A 15600-nucleotide genomic window follows, 5' to 3' on the forward strand; every position below is an offset into this window, starting at 1 on the left:
AAAGATCTGCAGATGCAGATTGAAATGCATCGATACAACAGGACTTGCTTTTGGACATATGGACTTTATGGTGATTTATTGGAAACTATCCTTCTTGTTTTTAGAAGGTGGATTTTTTGACTTTATCTACACCAAACAGGTTGTAAAAAGTTTTTTCCTTTTTTGTTCCTTTTTTAATAGTGGTCATTGTCCACATTTATACTATATTTTCTGTGTGTAAATAAATTTGATTATATGTTTTACACGCGTCCATCTCCCTTACATTTGTATGTAATCTACATTGGGGGAGGATTTATGGATGAAAACCTTTTTTCCATCATAAGAAGTGTGAAAATCGAAAGAAACCTTGATGAGCAGTGAAACAGTACTTCATATGTGAGTAATGGTACACATTCGCTCTAAACACCAGATATATTGTTACAGCATAGAGGGACCTGCAGGGAAGACAAAAAGATACCTTGACACATTTATCCCCACTTACAATTTTGTAAGTTGGGGTACGTAATTGTTCCAGATAGCGATATGCTACTGTAGAGTACGTGAGATAACTCCATTAGTATCCCAGACAGCCAATAAGATTGTTTGTGAATTGTTTGTGTTTTTTCTTTATAAATATGGAGAACATCAGCGTGACCTAAAGGTGTACATAAATACACCCGACCATCACGCATTGAGACTATCGACCCATAAAAGGATTGAGTATTATACATTTGTTATATTGTCTCATTTTATATCATGTTTTTATATGCTATCCAACGCCATATCACACTCATGAATTTTTATTGTGATGCAGAGAGATGCAATTTCGGTGGGTATTATGGTTGGTAACAGTGAGGTGGCTAGCCAGACGCGTGCACGTCACGAGCGAGTCACTGTCAGCGACTGCGGCTAAAGTCACAATTGCACTGACATACGTGGCCATGTTCAGATGGAAAAATTGCACTTTCATATGGCAATCTTGTTGTTGTCACTGATGGTGCGTCCTGATACGCTGTGTGTCTAAGTAGGGCCGCAGCCGGTGGAGTCTTAGCAGGAAGCCTATCGGCCGCAGCATTTGAATAGAAAGGCAGGTGCGCCTTGTGTACAAAGACGCAGTCACAGCTGCAACTATATCCACTGATGAATCAGGACCTTAGCATATACAGGCTTTATCTAGCTCTGCTTGGAGACCTGAGACACCACTTCTGTAATACAGGTGATGTGTTACTGACACATACTGGCAAATCTTAGGTAACTCTGCATATTACTGAGGTGACGCTCGTACAATGGGACCTTGCTAACTAGTAACACTGTAAATCACAGCCTACAATTCTAGTTATGTTGGCTGTTTGTGTGAACTACTATGCCATTATTGCTTGTAATGTTGGTGAAACTAAACATAAAGTGGCTAAGTTCACAGCCCGTGCAGTAACACTGTAGTGATGTCAGCTAATGATGTTAAGAGCAAGGTAACTTTGTAAATGAAAAAAAGAAATAAATGTAAATCAAATAAAAAATTTTTTTGCTACACTGTAAATAGTTCCACTCATACTCTTTATTGATTCACAAACTAGAACGATATTTACCTTCTGCAGTAAGTGTGAGCTATTGATTTCTTATCCATACAGATGACAATGACACATGTATCTCTAAAGAAGGGCCTAAGATGACGTGAATATCATTCTGTCGCAGTAATCCCTGAATTACGCATTTCGCTGTCGTTCACGTAGACAGCTATGGTAGAATGTCAGATTAACACTCAAGTATATATACGTGTTATCATGTTACTTATCTGTAAATGTGAACAATATCACAAAACTAAAGGGAGCCTAGCACTGGTGTGTGCAGAAGGCAGCATAGGGGTATCGCAACGGGACCTCCCTCCTCCCCGCAGGGTCATGTACTACTCTCTCCTCCCTGGTAGACCATGTACTGGCATGGGGAGGTCTCTTTGAGGTAACCCCTGTGGTGGCTTCTGCACACGCCTATGAAGCCTAGCATTTGACTGGAACTTGTATCACCTCACAGTGACAATTTAGTGTTCTTCCACATTTTACTGTTGAAAATCTGTGATGCTGCATATTTCAGAAGTCTGTAGTGGTTTACGTTATAGTAAATCTGGCTATTGCACAATACCTTGATCTATTTCATTTGTAATAGCAGTCAGAGCTCCGCTGTGTTCCTTGCAGTAGTTAGATGCTGCATACCAATCAAATTTTCTTCCATCTTCCCCTTTATGTACAAAGAAGCACTACCATAATAATAATTAAGAAAAATGTATTACAATCCTTGCATGGAACATATATGTTTACCCTTTTCATACATAATTCTAATTTGTAATGCATATATAATTAATTGTAATGGGACATATATAAATATATAAACAGTTTGAATAGTCTTGGAGCGCTGTTAGTCTATAGTACATGTGTACTCCTTTTATCTTGGAAAACTGTGATCTAAAATCTATGAATGAAAATAAAGGCAAAAGAAGTATGATGAATACAGGTCTGTTCTCACAGATATCCCCTTTGGATTAACACTCACCAAATCTTGGTGAGAAGCATGCATCAAAATTCAAATTTCAATGATTTTCTCTAGACATACAGCTGGCATACGCATCTATATCCCGCCATTTATATATTGCCCTTCAGGGATTGAACTCACCAAATCTAAAAAGATGCCCTCACATAAAGGCTTTTTTTATGATTATAGGGCCTGATTCACTACGGATCGCAACTGCGAATTAAATTGCGATTACGTATGCAGTTTAACTGTGATAGTATGCAAATCCATTGTGATCGCTATGCCGCCGCAGCAATACATGAGGACGCCCACTTTACTTAGCACACATCCGTAATGTTTAACAAGACTGCAAAATAATCGGTACAATCGAGTATCATCGCAGCCTCACGCACACTTGCACAAGCTCTGACCTTACTCAGAAATTGCTATCCTCCACGCACGCTATGAGAACTCAGGCTGCGTAGGCCATCGCAGTGGCTGATATATGTATGCCCCTGTAACAGCATTCAAACGCAGTGGCACGCCTGCATTTCACAGACCCCCCTCATCACCACCCACAAACTACACTTCCTGTTAATCACTCTGCGATGGGTCACTGTGATCGCAGTCCTGTTTGCAGTGGCTGGTTCGTGCCCTCGCACTGCGATGTATACGCATGTGCAGAAGGCAACAATCGCCCAATTGGGTGCGTAATCGCAGTTGTGAACGGTAGTAAATCAGACCCATAATCATCAGTAGAAGTCGTGATCTTCTCAACACCATGGAAAACAGATTGCAATCCAATAAAAATAATTTATTAAAAAACGTTCTTCTTAAAAAAACTTCCCAATAAGTCAAATTACATACAAATATCGGATAATACAGCATAAGATTCGGAACCACTCTCCAAAACCTGGGGTGGGAAGGATTCCACACAGCATCGGATGGTACATGCAGTCATTCACGGTAAAAATATGAATAAGTCCTTAGACTCAGCACCAATGCATTTTGGACATACAGGTCCTTAAGGATTATCCATTATTTGTATATAACTTGACTTACTGGGAAGTTTTTTAAGAATATATTTTTTTACTAAATTATTATTTTTGGACTATTTTATTGGATTGCAAGCTGTTTTCCATGGTGTTGAGAAGATCACGACTACTACTGATGATTATATTCATAAAAGAAACCTTTATGTGAGGGCATCTTTTTTTGTTAGATTTGGTGAAGGGCGATATATAAATGGCGGGATATAGATGCGTATGCCAGCTGTTTGCCTAGAGAAAATCATTGAAATTTGAATTTTGATGCATCATCTCACCGAGACTTTGTAGGGGCACACACACATACATTATATTGTTGTCAGCACACACACATACACTCACATTATATTAACGTCTATCTCCCATTGTTTTGTGCATTGTCTTGTCCAGGCCCTATAATACTGTTAAAACGGCCCTGTGTGTGTGTGCTGACAATAATATAATGTATGTGTGTGTGTGCTGACAATAATATAATGTATGTGTGTGTGCCAATATTAATATAAAATGTGTGTGCTGACATTAATATAATGTGTGTGTGTGCTGACAATATAATGTACTGTATGTGTGTGTGCTGACAATAATATATTGTATGTGTGTTTGCTGACAATATAATGTACTGTATGTGTGTGTGCTGACAATAATATATTGTATGTGTGTGTGCTGACAATATAATGTACTGTATGTGTGTGTGCTGACAATAATATATTGTATGTGTGTGTGCTGACAATATAATGTACTGTATGTGTGTGTGATGACATTAATATAATGTAAGTGTGTGTGCTGACAATAATATAATGTAAGTGTGTGTGCTGACAATAATATAATGTATGTGTGTGTGTGTGCTGACAATAATATGATGTATGTATATGTGTGTGCTGACAATAATATAAAGGGCTCTATTTATTAACATTATTTTTACTAAAATAAAGTGAAAAACTGTGTTTTCACACCCTTTTCACATTATTTTAGTTTCACCTGTAGTTATTACAGGGCAATTGGAGTAGAATTAGTAAAATTCTACTCCAACCCCCAGTATCACTTATTTTTAGTAAAGCAGATCGCATTTCCCATAATTGTAATGGAAAATGTGATCCGACCACAGTTACTAAAAATAAATTGTAAAAAAATACTGGGGGAAGCCCTGTGATAATAACGCCACCTGGAGGTGGCGTTATCCAGGGTCTCCCCCGGTTACCGGGCTCCCACTCTGCTCTAACGGGGAGAGCAGAGGCGGGAGCTGGTACCAGTAATCAGCTATGTGGTCTAAATAGACCGCAAGCTGATTGCTGTAAAAAAAAAAGAAAAAAAAAAATTAAACATTTTTTTTTTACTTACCTGAATTCAGGGACCGGTGATCGGGCCTCCGGTGATGGCTCCTCTCCGGTCAGCTGGTCTCCCATAGTGCACTGGGGCCCGGTCATCAGGTGATCGGGTCCCAGTGCAGTATGGGAGATCACCTGATCGGGAAGCCCAGAGAAGATCACCAGAGGCCAGGAGGATGCAGGTAAGTGTAATGAAGGGAGGGGGGGGTCACGGGGGTCCGCGATCGCGGGGGCGGGGCTTAGCACTGGGGGGCGGGGCTTAGCGTCGGTGGGGGGTAGCAGCAACGGTGGGTCGGCGCATGCGCGGGCTCTTAGTCGCAGTATTTTTTTCCGAGAATACCGCGACTAGAGTGCGGATGGGATCCGCAGGGACAAAGCTTTATCGCAAGCTCTGTCCCTGCAAGGGATTTATAGTAAATCCCTGTGATATTGCCTGAATTCACTCGGTAATATCACACTACAATCCGCATTCAATATGCGGATTGTAGTAAATAGAGCCCAAAGTATGTATGTGTGCTGACAATAATATAACGTATGTGTGTGTGTGCTGACAATAATATGATATATGTATATGTGTGTGCTGACAATAATATGATGTATGTATATGTGTGTGCTGGCAATAATATAAAGTATGTATGTGTGTGCTGACAATAATATAATGTATGTGTGTGCGCCAATATTAATATAATATGTGTGTGCTATAATGTATGTGTATATTTGTGGGTGCTGACAATATAATGTATGTGTGTGTGCTGACATCAATATAATGTATGTGTGTGTGCTGAAATTAATATAATGTATGTGTGTGTGCTGACGTTAATATAATGTATGTGTGTGTTCTGACGATAATATAATGTATATGTGTGTGTGTGTGCTGACATTAATATGATGTATGTATATGTGTGTGCTGACATTAATATAATATCTATGTGTGTGTGCTGACAATAATATAATACATGTGTGTGTACTGATATTAATATAATGTATAAATATGTGTGCTGGCATTAATATTATGTATATGTGTGCTAGCATGCATATAATGTATGCGTGTATGCTGGCATTAATATAATGTATGTGTGTGCTAGCATGCATGTATGTGTGTGTGCTGGCATTAATATTATGTGTGTACTAGCATGCATGTATGTGTGTGTGCTGGCATTAATATTATGTGTGTGCTAGCATGCATATAATGTATGCGTGTGTGCTGGCATTAATATAATGTGACCCAATGTGTGCATGTGCATAAAGTCCCTAATACCCCGTCTCAATTTTTTTATAATATAATGTGTGTGTGTGTGTGTGATAGGTGATTTTAATATAACGTGTTTGTGTGATCAGATTATTATATTGTGTGTGTGTGATGGTAGAATTATATGTGTGATGGTATTAATATAATGTGTGTTGGGTGTGGTATTAAAGTAATGTAATGTGCTATTGAAGTGAGGGCCAGGGCCGTAGAGAGCCTTGCCATAATTTTGGGAGCATGGCCTAATGTCTGTAGGTGTGATCACATCTCATTAAGGGGCAAATCCAGGAGGTATACTTACCTACTTTTCAAAAAGCATTTCAGTGAGATTGTGAGAGCACCACCTATGAGCGTGGTGGTAAAGTGGGCGTGTATTGCTACATCTGAGAGGCGTGTCATAAAACTGACTTACATCCAGATGTAAATGAGCCCCGAACCAGTTAGTAAGATAAACGTGTTGATGAAAACACACTGATACTTTTAGAAAATACATGTAGCCATAGGGATCATTGTGCCTTATACCAATGCAGGGAAATTATACTAATGATCCCATTTAAATGTATATATATCTATTTTTCTTTTATATAACAGCTTCATAATGGGGGTAAGATGCAATCCGGGAGATAGCTAGACTCTTCAGTCAGGGAGATTGCTGCTATTTCAGGGAGTCTCCTTGCCAATCAGGGAGAGTTGGCAAGTATGTCAGGGGGTCATGATCAATGTGATCACCCCACCTACTCACCCCACCCCCGCATAGCTAGAGATCATTAACAGCAGCCTCCCTGGTCCCACCACAGCCCAGCAAACAGCAGCATGTGCTGTACTGAGGAGAGAGTGACACGGCCACTGATAGGTAAGGGAGGGGGGAAGGGCTCCTCCATCAAGCCCGGCCCCAGGTACTTAGAATCCGCTTCCCTTTCCCTCTCGGCACCCCTGGTGAGGGCTATTAAGGTTATATAGTGGGAACATTAATGTGTAGTTAATGGGGATAATAAATAATAATAATGCTAGTTGGGAGAAGGAGGTCAATGTCTCAATCAAGTTAGACAGATTTTAGTGTTGGGGCTAAAAGGGGGAGGAAGGCCTAAAATGTGCATCTTTCCAGGAGAAAGACTCCACCCACTCCACAGACCCCACTCCCATTCAGGGCTGCTTCCAGAAATGTCACAGGCTGGTTTTCAAATCGTCCCCTACCTTTATTGCATACAGATTACTATAATGCTCTTTGTAACAGTGTATGTATTGATATCACAAAATATAAATAAATATTACATTCTTATTACAGCAATAATGTATAAATGAATTGCTTATCCCAGAACTGGTTTGGCCAGATTGTTTAACATATCCATAGATGAAGACAGATCTCACAATACAAACTAGTTAGCATTTGTATGCCCATAGCTAGCCTCACACATAGCCACAAAACAGGAAGGCTTAGAACAATAGCCCACTCATTTCAACTGAGAAAAGGGTTTCAATTGACCAATAGGATATTCCCTTATGAACACACCTATCAGATGTGTTCAAGGAGGAGTTGGGTTCACAAACAGAGCCCAGAGCTCAATTATACTAACAGAAGGACATGTTCATTCAGACTGTGGCAACCAGACTAGGAGGATGAAAACCCAACCCTCCTCAATGGAGAAGCTGGCCTCTTACCTACCTGGTGGATAATATGAAAAAACAATACAATCTGCACTCAAGGATGTTACTATATAGCAGCTCTTATAAAATGGCAATAATGTAATACAAAAATAGAGCGCTTGTATAGTCAGTTATAAATGTGTAAACGCAATACCTGTAGGGATAAAACAGTGGTTAATATAAAACAATGTTTATAGCTCTCTTGAATATTTAAAGTCCGTACAGATGAAAAATGGGTTCCAATGTAATGCCATGTAGTGCGGTATATTTGATAGAGTCAGATCAGTTGCTCTGTCTCTCCCTAATGCTGCCTACCTTGGCGGCTCCCGCTCGGTCCGGCTGGTTCCCAGTAAAACGTGTCCGTCTTCTTCGTCTGTATCAAACGCTTGAAACGCGTTGGTTTTAGCGCACACCGTACCGACAAGTGATGTCAAGTATATTTGTATTTAATATATCGGTCACAAGAATGCTCTCTGTATTGTCTCTTTATCTCATGAAAGCTCTTTATATTGTATACAGTAAATATCCCTAGAATGTTGTCTGACTGTAAATAGGTCACTGGAAGGCTCTCTATATTGTTCTATATTGTATAGATGTTTTTCTGTATTATTGTTTATTAAGTTGTTCACTGTATTGTGTACAGATCACTAAAATGCAGTCTATTGTACATATGTGTCACTAAAATGCTCTCTGTTTTGCACATATATGTCACTATAATGCTCTTTGTACCACACAGAGGTTAGTAGGTTTCTGTAGTGTATACTGTTCTCTTCTGAAAAAGTCATTAATATGCTCTATGTTTGTATATCATCACTAGAATGCTCTCTGTATTGTTTAGATGTCATAAGAATAGTCTCTGCATTGCATAGCATTCAGATGTGGTTGTTAGGTGTTGTATTTGTATTATAGCTCTATGACATAACTCTTTTCCTTTGCTTGTATAAAACCACACCCATCTTAGACAAACCACAAACATGTTTGGGCATTTGTTGACATTTTGTGTATAACTGGGATGTGGCTGGAAGAAAATCATAAGATGAGAGAGGTTTGTGAATATGTAAAAACTGTCAGGATACCTGTGAAGATGATCACATAGTAAAGTCTTTTTGGGTCTACATATCTGCAGTAAAGTACTAGTGGCTCTGTCAAAGGAAGCCTATTTTTATTACATGGTAGGGGAATCAACTAGAGGGGAAGCACTGCTTAATTTCATATTATTTAATAGAACTAATATACATATACATGACAATTGTACCAAAAGTGATCTCATAGTAAATGGTAAAAGAGTGTTTGACTTGAATTTCAGTAAAAGGCTACAAAAACAAGGAATTTTAATCAGCTCAGAGAATCAGGGTCCTAACTAGGGGAGTGCGAGTAGTGCAAGGTTCCCCTATAACCATGTCAGTGCCATAAGACCAATGGAAAGCACATGTGATACAAATCAGGAACAAAACTGGAACCTGGAAATTATAGACCTGCGAACCAAAGCATGTGATGGCAAGATTTACTGAGCATGAGCACCTCGGCTTTCACACACAAACAGGCAAAACGGGTTGGGGTCGCAGTCCAGGGCTCTTATTACCTTGAGTTCTAGTAGTCACTGTGACTCAGTGTTACTGTAACACCGCACCATGATTCAACTGAACACAAGGCACCAGCAATGCAAATCAGCACCATGGGCGTAACTACTATAGGTGCAAGGGGGTGCAGCTGTTGTGGGACCCAGAGCTGAGAGCTGAGGGGGGCCCATCTTCCTAGTTAAAGTTACATGCGTTATATTAATTTTTCACCATTGGGTGGTACATACGGGCCCTTACAAACTTTTGCTATGGGGCCTTCAAATACCTAATTACGCCCCAACTAACCACTATGCCACCATGATGCTCCTTCCATGTACAGGGAGATATTCCTGCATTGTCACCACCTGAATACCACTTTAGGAGTCATTAATCTCAGAGCCTGCCCTAAATATGAAGACAATTCACCACAGATAATAATAACCTTGTTTTCATAGTGCAGCCAGTTTGGAGGGCAGATTCCTTGCTTCCGCACATCTTGGTCTTTGTGGGGATTGGGGATTTCCATTTTGAACATAACACTTGTTTTACAGATTGCCGAATTTAAAGCAAAACAATCTGAATAACTCCATAGCCCTGAAAAACATAAATATCTGGAATTACTGAAATAATACAAAACATTACATTATACTACCCACGCCAAATTCACAGTGATGCTAGAGTTGGTTACTACAATTACATTATACTAAAAATATTAATGTTACTAATTATTATTTCACTCATTACACAAAACACAGAAGCAAAAGCTTCCATGTGTTTTAGCCTGCTGCTAACGGGAAGTACAACAATTATCAGTTTAGTTTATTGCTATATACACATATAGTATACCATTTTATGACATAAGTTAGCCACTAAGGGCAGTGTTTATTGTTATCTATAGCCAATATTTAATTTTACCCAGGCCAGATAAGCCATATTGCGGCTATCAAATATGATAAATACAAATCCAGATAAAATAGGTTTATTAGGCAGAATGACATGTCAATATATTTTAGTAAATGCTATAAAACATATAACCGAAAATGCCTCTACTCAAAAAAATAAAAAATTCCGCTTCCACTATTGGATGGACAGATGTATGATTAATTAAGAATGAGGCAGATTAAACCCCAAGGTCGGTTTATGTGTGTGTAACCTGGGGGATACAATGGGTTAATATATTTGTCCTGTTACTGAAGTTTCATGTTCATTTTATAAGTAATGGGGTTGATTGGATATGTAATGGTTGGGGAGGAGCTTTGGAGTTTTGCCTTGATAAGGAGTTTTGGGATTTTGCCTTGATGTTATGTATAGGGAAGAGTTTGGGGTTTTTGCCTTGATAAGGAGTTTTGGCGTTTTGACTTGATAAGGAGTTTTGGGATTTTGCCTTGATGTTATGGTTGGGGAGGTGTTTTGGGGTTTTGCCTTGATAAGGAGTTTGGGGTTTTGCCTTGATGTTATGGTTGGGATGGAGTTTTGGGGTTTTGCCTTGATAAGGTACAGACGTTTCTGGTATCAGCCTATTTGCATCCCAAAGTTTTCCCTCCCTTCCTCCCTATGTTGCCTCGGTTTGTTTGGCTCTGATGGTGGATGTGACCTGGTGTGGTTTGGGTGCTGCGGTGTGGAACAGTTCAGGTTAGGTTTAGTAGTTCTATAAGGTTTATTGGGTGCAGCCACCCATAGTTTGGTGATGTTGTTGGTACTGGAAAGGCATGGCAACACTGTCCTACCGGACAGACAGGTGAACCATAATAAGAACCTTCTAAGGGAGGGTGGTTCACCAATGAATATTGGGTGATTGGATGTTTGTGTTTAGTGCCGTTTCTCACTGGTTACCCCCATACCTTCCTATCCCCTCCCCATCATTGGTCCAGATTTTTTTCTATCAAAATACATTTGGCTTTATTTTAATATCAAATGTGGTATCTGTCTATTTATTTAAGGTATTTTACATGTTTAAAGTTAAGTGGTTATATAGCTTAAGGTAAAGGAAGGTAAAAGGTTTTTGAGTACCAGGTTCACACTCAGGGGTCTAGTTACTAAGCAGTGTTAGGAGACAGAGTGAAAAGTGATAAGATGCCAACCAATCAGCTCCTAACTGCCATCTCACAGGCTGTCTTAGACAAATGACAGTTGGGAGCTGATTGGCTGGCACCTTATCACTTTTCACTCTGTCTCCTAACACTGACTTTCTTATTCGTTGGCCATGTTAGAAAATGCCATAAGCTGTCAGTGTACAGAAAGTACAAGGGAAGATAATGAAACAACGTGGTCTGTAGGCGTCTGGTGAATGTAGCTCCCAATTGGATAGGAGTTATATGCATCCAATCCTGTTCTAGAGGACTGAGAGCCTGATTCAGCAGCGTTCGCAAATGCAACTATGTATGCATACCTCCCAATATGACCCTCTCCAGGAGGGACACAATGCTCTGGTCCTGAACTTCCCTGGTAATTTATGATTGGTGGCGGCTCCAGAGGTGGGGCTGCAGCACAGTCCAAAATTCAAATAGGGGAGTCACACCAACTGCCAGTGAGTCCCAGCCAGTGATGTTTGGCAGCGTGTGAAATGACAGTTGGTGTGGCTCCCCTATTTGAATTTTGAACTGCGCTGCAGCCCCACCTCTTACCAGGGAAGTCCAGGACCAGAGCATTGTGTCCCTCCTGGAGAGGGTCATGTTGGGAGGTATGATGTATGCAGATCGTGAATGTTAGCCATTGCGCATGCGTATAAGCCGCACTGCGTGTGCGCTGTGAAAGCGTTGCGATTACGCATGCTCAGTGGAATCCATCACAGAGTGAGTGACAGGCAGTGAGCGTTTGGGAGTGGTGACAGGGAAGTGTTTGTACTGTACGAAATCACAGCTGCGATAGCAATTGCGTACGCTGCTGAATTAGGCCCTGAATTTCTTAAGTGGGTTCAGTCAGCAAGGTCTCTCCGGTACCTCCACTGATTTCACTCGGTGTTGGTGACACCCAACAAGGTGCTATGTAGGAGTAGAGAAAACGGGTTTAACAAAGCACTGCAGTTAGCCAATAAAATGACAATAGCTTTAAGCTATGAAAATATTCGTTTGTGAGCTTTGAATATTTACAAAAAAGTATTTCATATTGAAGCAACTTGGATTTTAATTTAATTTTTTTTTTTAGTTTCAGTCATGAGATATGACAAAAGGGAAGGAAATCCCTGGCACCAGAATAGTTGTCATTAATGTTCACATTTTCCTTAAGTGGTATAAACAAGATTTGAATAGGGAAATTCACCCAATGAAGCCATTTTGTACATATATCATGAATTACACACCTGTGTCTGATGCCATATAAGCACAGTACTGGTCTCTCACTGAAAAATAGCTGCTCGTTGGATCCTTTTCCCAATTAGTATAATTAACTGATGATCCATCATTCCATCTGCATTGAAAACAAACAGTGTAATTTATCATTCTTATAAGGAGCTAATTTCACCCGAGAGGCAGGGGCATAGTGACAGCGGAGTACCTGGAGCACAAGCTTCCGGCGCCAACAGAGGTGGGAGCGCCACCCAGCCATCAAATCCGGCGCTGTAATGTGACTAGAGTGAGCAGCGCTCTCACTGAACTTCCATGTTGACAGCTGCTGCACGGAATCCCATCCCCAGCAGAGGAGGGGCGCGGGTAGTACTGGGGCAGAGGTTAACACTTCACCTTCTTCCCAGCAGGGGCAGGCTAATTATGGGCATACACTATGCATTAATCTGGCAAATCCGCCGAATATCTGATTGCCCTGATATTTGTACAGTGTATTGCCATAACCAACTACTAATTATTGGTCTGTCGGACAAGCTGAAATCGTCCGAAAGATTTGATAATTTGTCGGCCACACAGGAAGTGCATGCGTTTCCTCCCTGTGATGGAAAGCAGATATTGTGGCCATACACTCTAAAATATCTCACAGTATACGGCCACGATATCTGATGTTTTCAGCTTGTCAGATAAAATGTTTGTCGGTCTGACAGACATTTTATCTGACAGTGTATTTGGCTAACAGAGAGACACATGCGTAGCAGGCCAGGACAATTTGTCTGCCTATATTAGAGCTGCCAGGATGCATACAGCTTTGTGCTGCATAAACCTAGCTGGAGTCTGTGAAGCAGGCAGCCTGTGCTCAGTTAGAGGTTTTCTAGCTATTGAAAGGAATTTGAAACTGACAGATGTTTGAGCCTCACAGGCTCCCATAGCAAGAAGAGTATTTTACACAAGGGCATATTTATCAGGGCCGTAGCTAGGGTAGTGCGACCGGTGCCATCGCACAGGGCACCACAGGTCAGGGGGCGCTTTTTGGGCCTGTCAAATTTCTTGTTTATTATCATTCTTGCTTGTAGCTTCCTCTTATTTCATCCCCAGCATCTCCTGGCCTCTCCTATCTCTTCCCTGGCCCTTCCCCATGAAGCCATGGCCCTTTTTTGGGTGCATTATGTCCCTTTAAAAAATGAGGGGGGCGCCAAAAAGTCTAGTTACAGCTCTGATATTTATTAAACTAATTTTACAGGAAACCCTAAAAATATGAACATCCCCAGGATGTATATAGGGGTTACAGTGTTCTGTTTGGCTGACGCTATCTATAGGCTACACACAACAACATTTACCAGGAAATGGATCGGTAGGATCCCTCCCGGCAATGGCTACACGCATATGCGTGGTCTGCTGACCCCCCATGTGCAGTAGTGCGGCCATCCCCCAAACGCATTAGCAATCACTTTCATTTTACACATTGCAGGGATGGGCACCTGTCGGAGCCCCTGTGCCTGGATGTGTTTTTTAATATGTAAATGTACAGTATGTTATGTAGTAAAGCTTTAACTCCTTCTTGTTAACTCACATTATATATTTGTTACCTTTGTGGAATTATTATTTTTTGTTCTTTGTTTTTTTTCTAATTAATAGTTAATGAACCTTATTTTCAAACCTATCCATGATGTGCATTTCTTACTAAGGTTTACACAGAAATTGGTTCACTTTTATATACACACCCATCAGTCATAACTAGCCACCTGCCTAATATTGTGTAGGTCCCCCTCACAGTGGCGTCCCTACCTGTGTAGATACCTAGTGTGGGGAGGCTTTAAAAAAAGGGACTGGGCCTTGTGAGTACGGGGTGGGGCCTCACATGTAGAGGATGGGGCCTTGCGGGCCAAACCCGCTTTGTCACTCCAGGGGTCCAGGAGGTGCGGACTGCCCCCGGGGACCACTCTGTGTGCAGTGATGGCTCCCTCACTGTGTCAGGAGCCGAGTGCTGCACGTAATGCTAGAGTGCAGCACTCGGCTCCTGTCACTGAGGAGTCGGCACTTTTGTGTCACCCCTCAGCAGGTGACACCCGAATGCGGCTCGCACACCCTTGTGACGCCACTACCCCCCTTGTGCTGCCAAAACAGCTCTGACCCATCCAGACATGGGCTCCACAAGACCTCTGATGGTGTCCTGTGGTATCTGGCACCAACATGTTAGCAGCAGATCCTTTAAGTCCTGTAAGTTGTGAGGTGGAGCCTCCATGGCTTGGATTTCGGGAATGTTTTTCCAGCACATCCAGTACACAGGTGTGTACGACATCGCTATGATCTGTGATTCATGGGTATTCCAGAGTGGAGACTGGCAGGCGACCTGAAGTGGAGGCAAAAAGAGGGCACGCTGTGTCATAGGTGTGATTAGGCATATGGCTCTGTTATCTTTCCCAGGACTGAAGCCACAGTGGCCATATTTTATGAAAGTTAAAATGAAGACTCTGCGCTAGCCAGGGGCTGCTTGAGGAATCAATGTTCTGACTGATGGTGGAGTCAATGGTGCTCAGATCCACCAGCAGACTTGAGCATTACTCTGATATGCAAAGTGGGCATCGCAGTTTGCTCAGTCCGTCGCACGAATGCTTAAACTGACATTTTTAAATGCAAATACGTAAAAAAAATCTATGCATGAATAGCGCCCACCTCCAATTCAGGCCCTATGCCTCTACTGTGACAATAAGGGTAATTTTGCTAAGCAGGAACAGATTTTTCTCCGGTTGCACCAGACACCATGCATGCCCTAATATATATTAGATTGAGGTGAGCCCCACAGATAATATTTCCCTATTGGAAAAGTGGGGGTGCTACCACAGACACATTATTAGATCATATATTGATACGAAAAAAAGAGAAAAGAGAAAGTGTCCATAGTGGTGCACTATAATGAATACTCATAAAACATAACTTTTAATATTATACTTTTAATATCAAAGGACTAAAAAGCGAAATTATTAAAAAAGGTTTTAGTGTGTGTAGTGTAAGTGACTTAAT

The 15600-nt window shown here is 41.1% G+C and overlaps 1 protein-coding gene across 1 annotated transcript in view; it reads right to left on the minus strand.

Moving 5' to 3' along the window:
- PLA2R1 (phospholipase A2 receptor 1) overlaps positions 1-15600 on the minus strand; it is a 188917-nt gene that overhangs the window by 73358 nt on the left and 99959 nt on the right. The window contains exons 19-21 of the mRNA XM_088474763.1: positions 12597-12703; positions 9741-9892; positions 2116-2230 (exon numbers count right to left, since the gene is read on the minus strand). Of these exons, the coding sequence (XP_088330889.1) occupies positions 2116-2230; positions 9741-9892; positions 12597-12703 (374 nt within the window). The remainder of the gene's footprint in view (positions 1-2115; positions 2231-9740; positions 9893-12596; positions 12704-15600) is intronic.

This window comes from Taudactylus pleione, unplaced genomic scaffold, assembly GCF_031769625.1.
Source record: "Taudactylus pleione unplaced genomic scaffold, aTauple2 ptg000156l, whole genome shotgun sequence".
Taxonomy (NCBI): domain Eukaryota; kingdom Metazoa; phylum Chordata; class Amphibia; order Anura; family Myobatrachidae; genus Taudactylus; species Taudactylus pleione.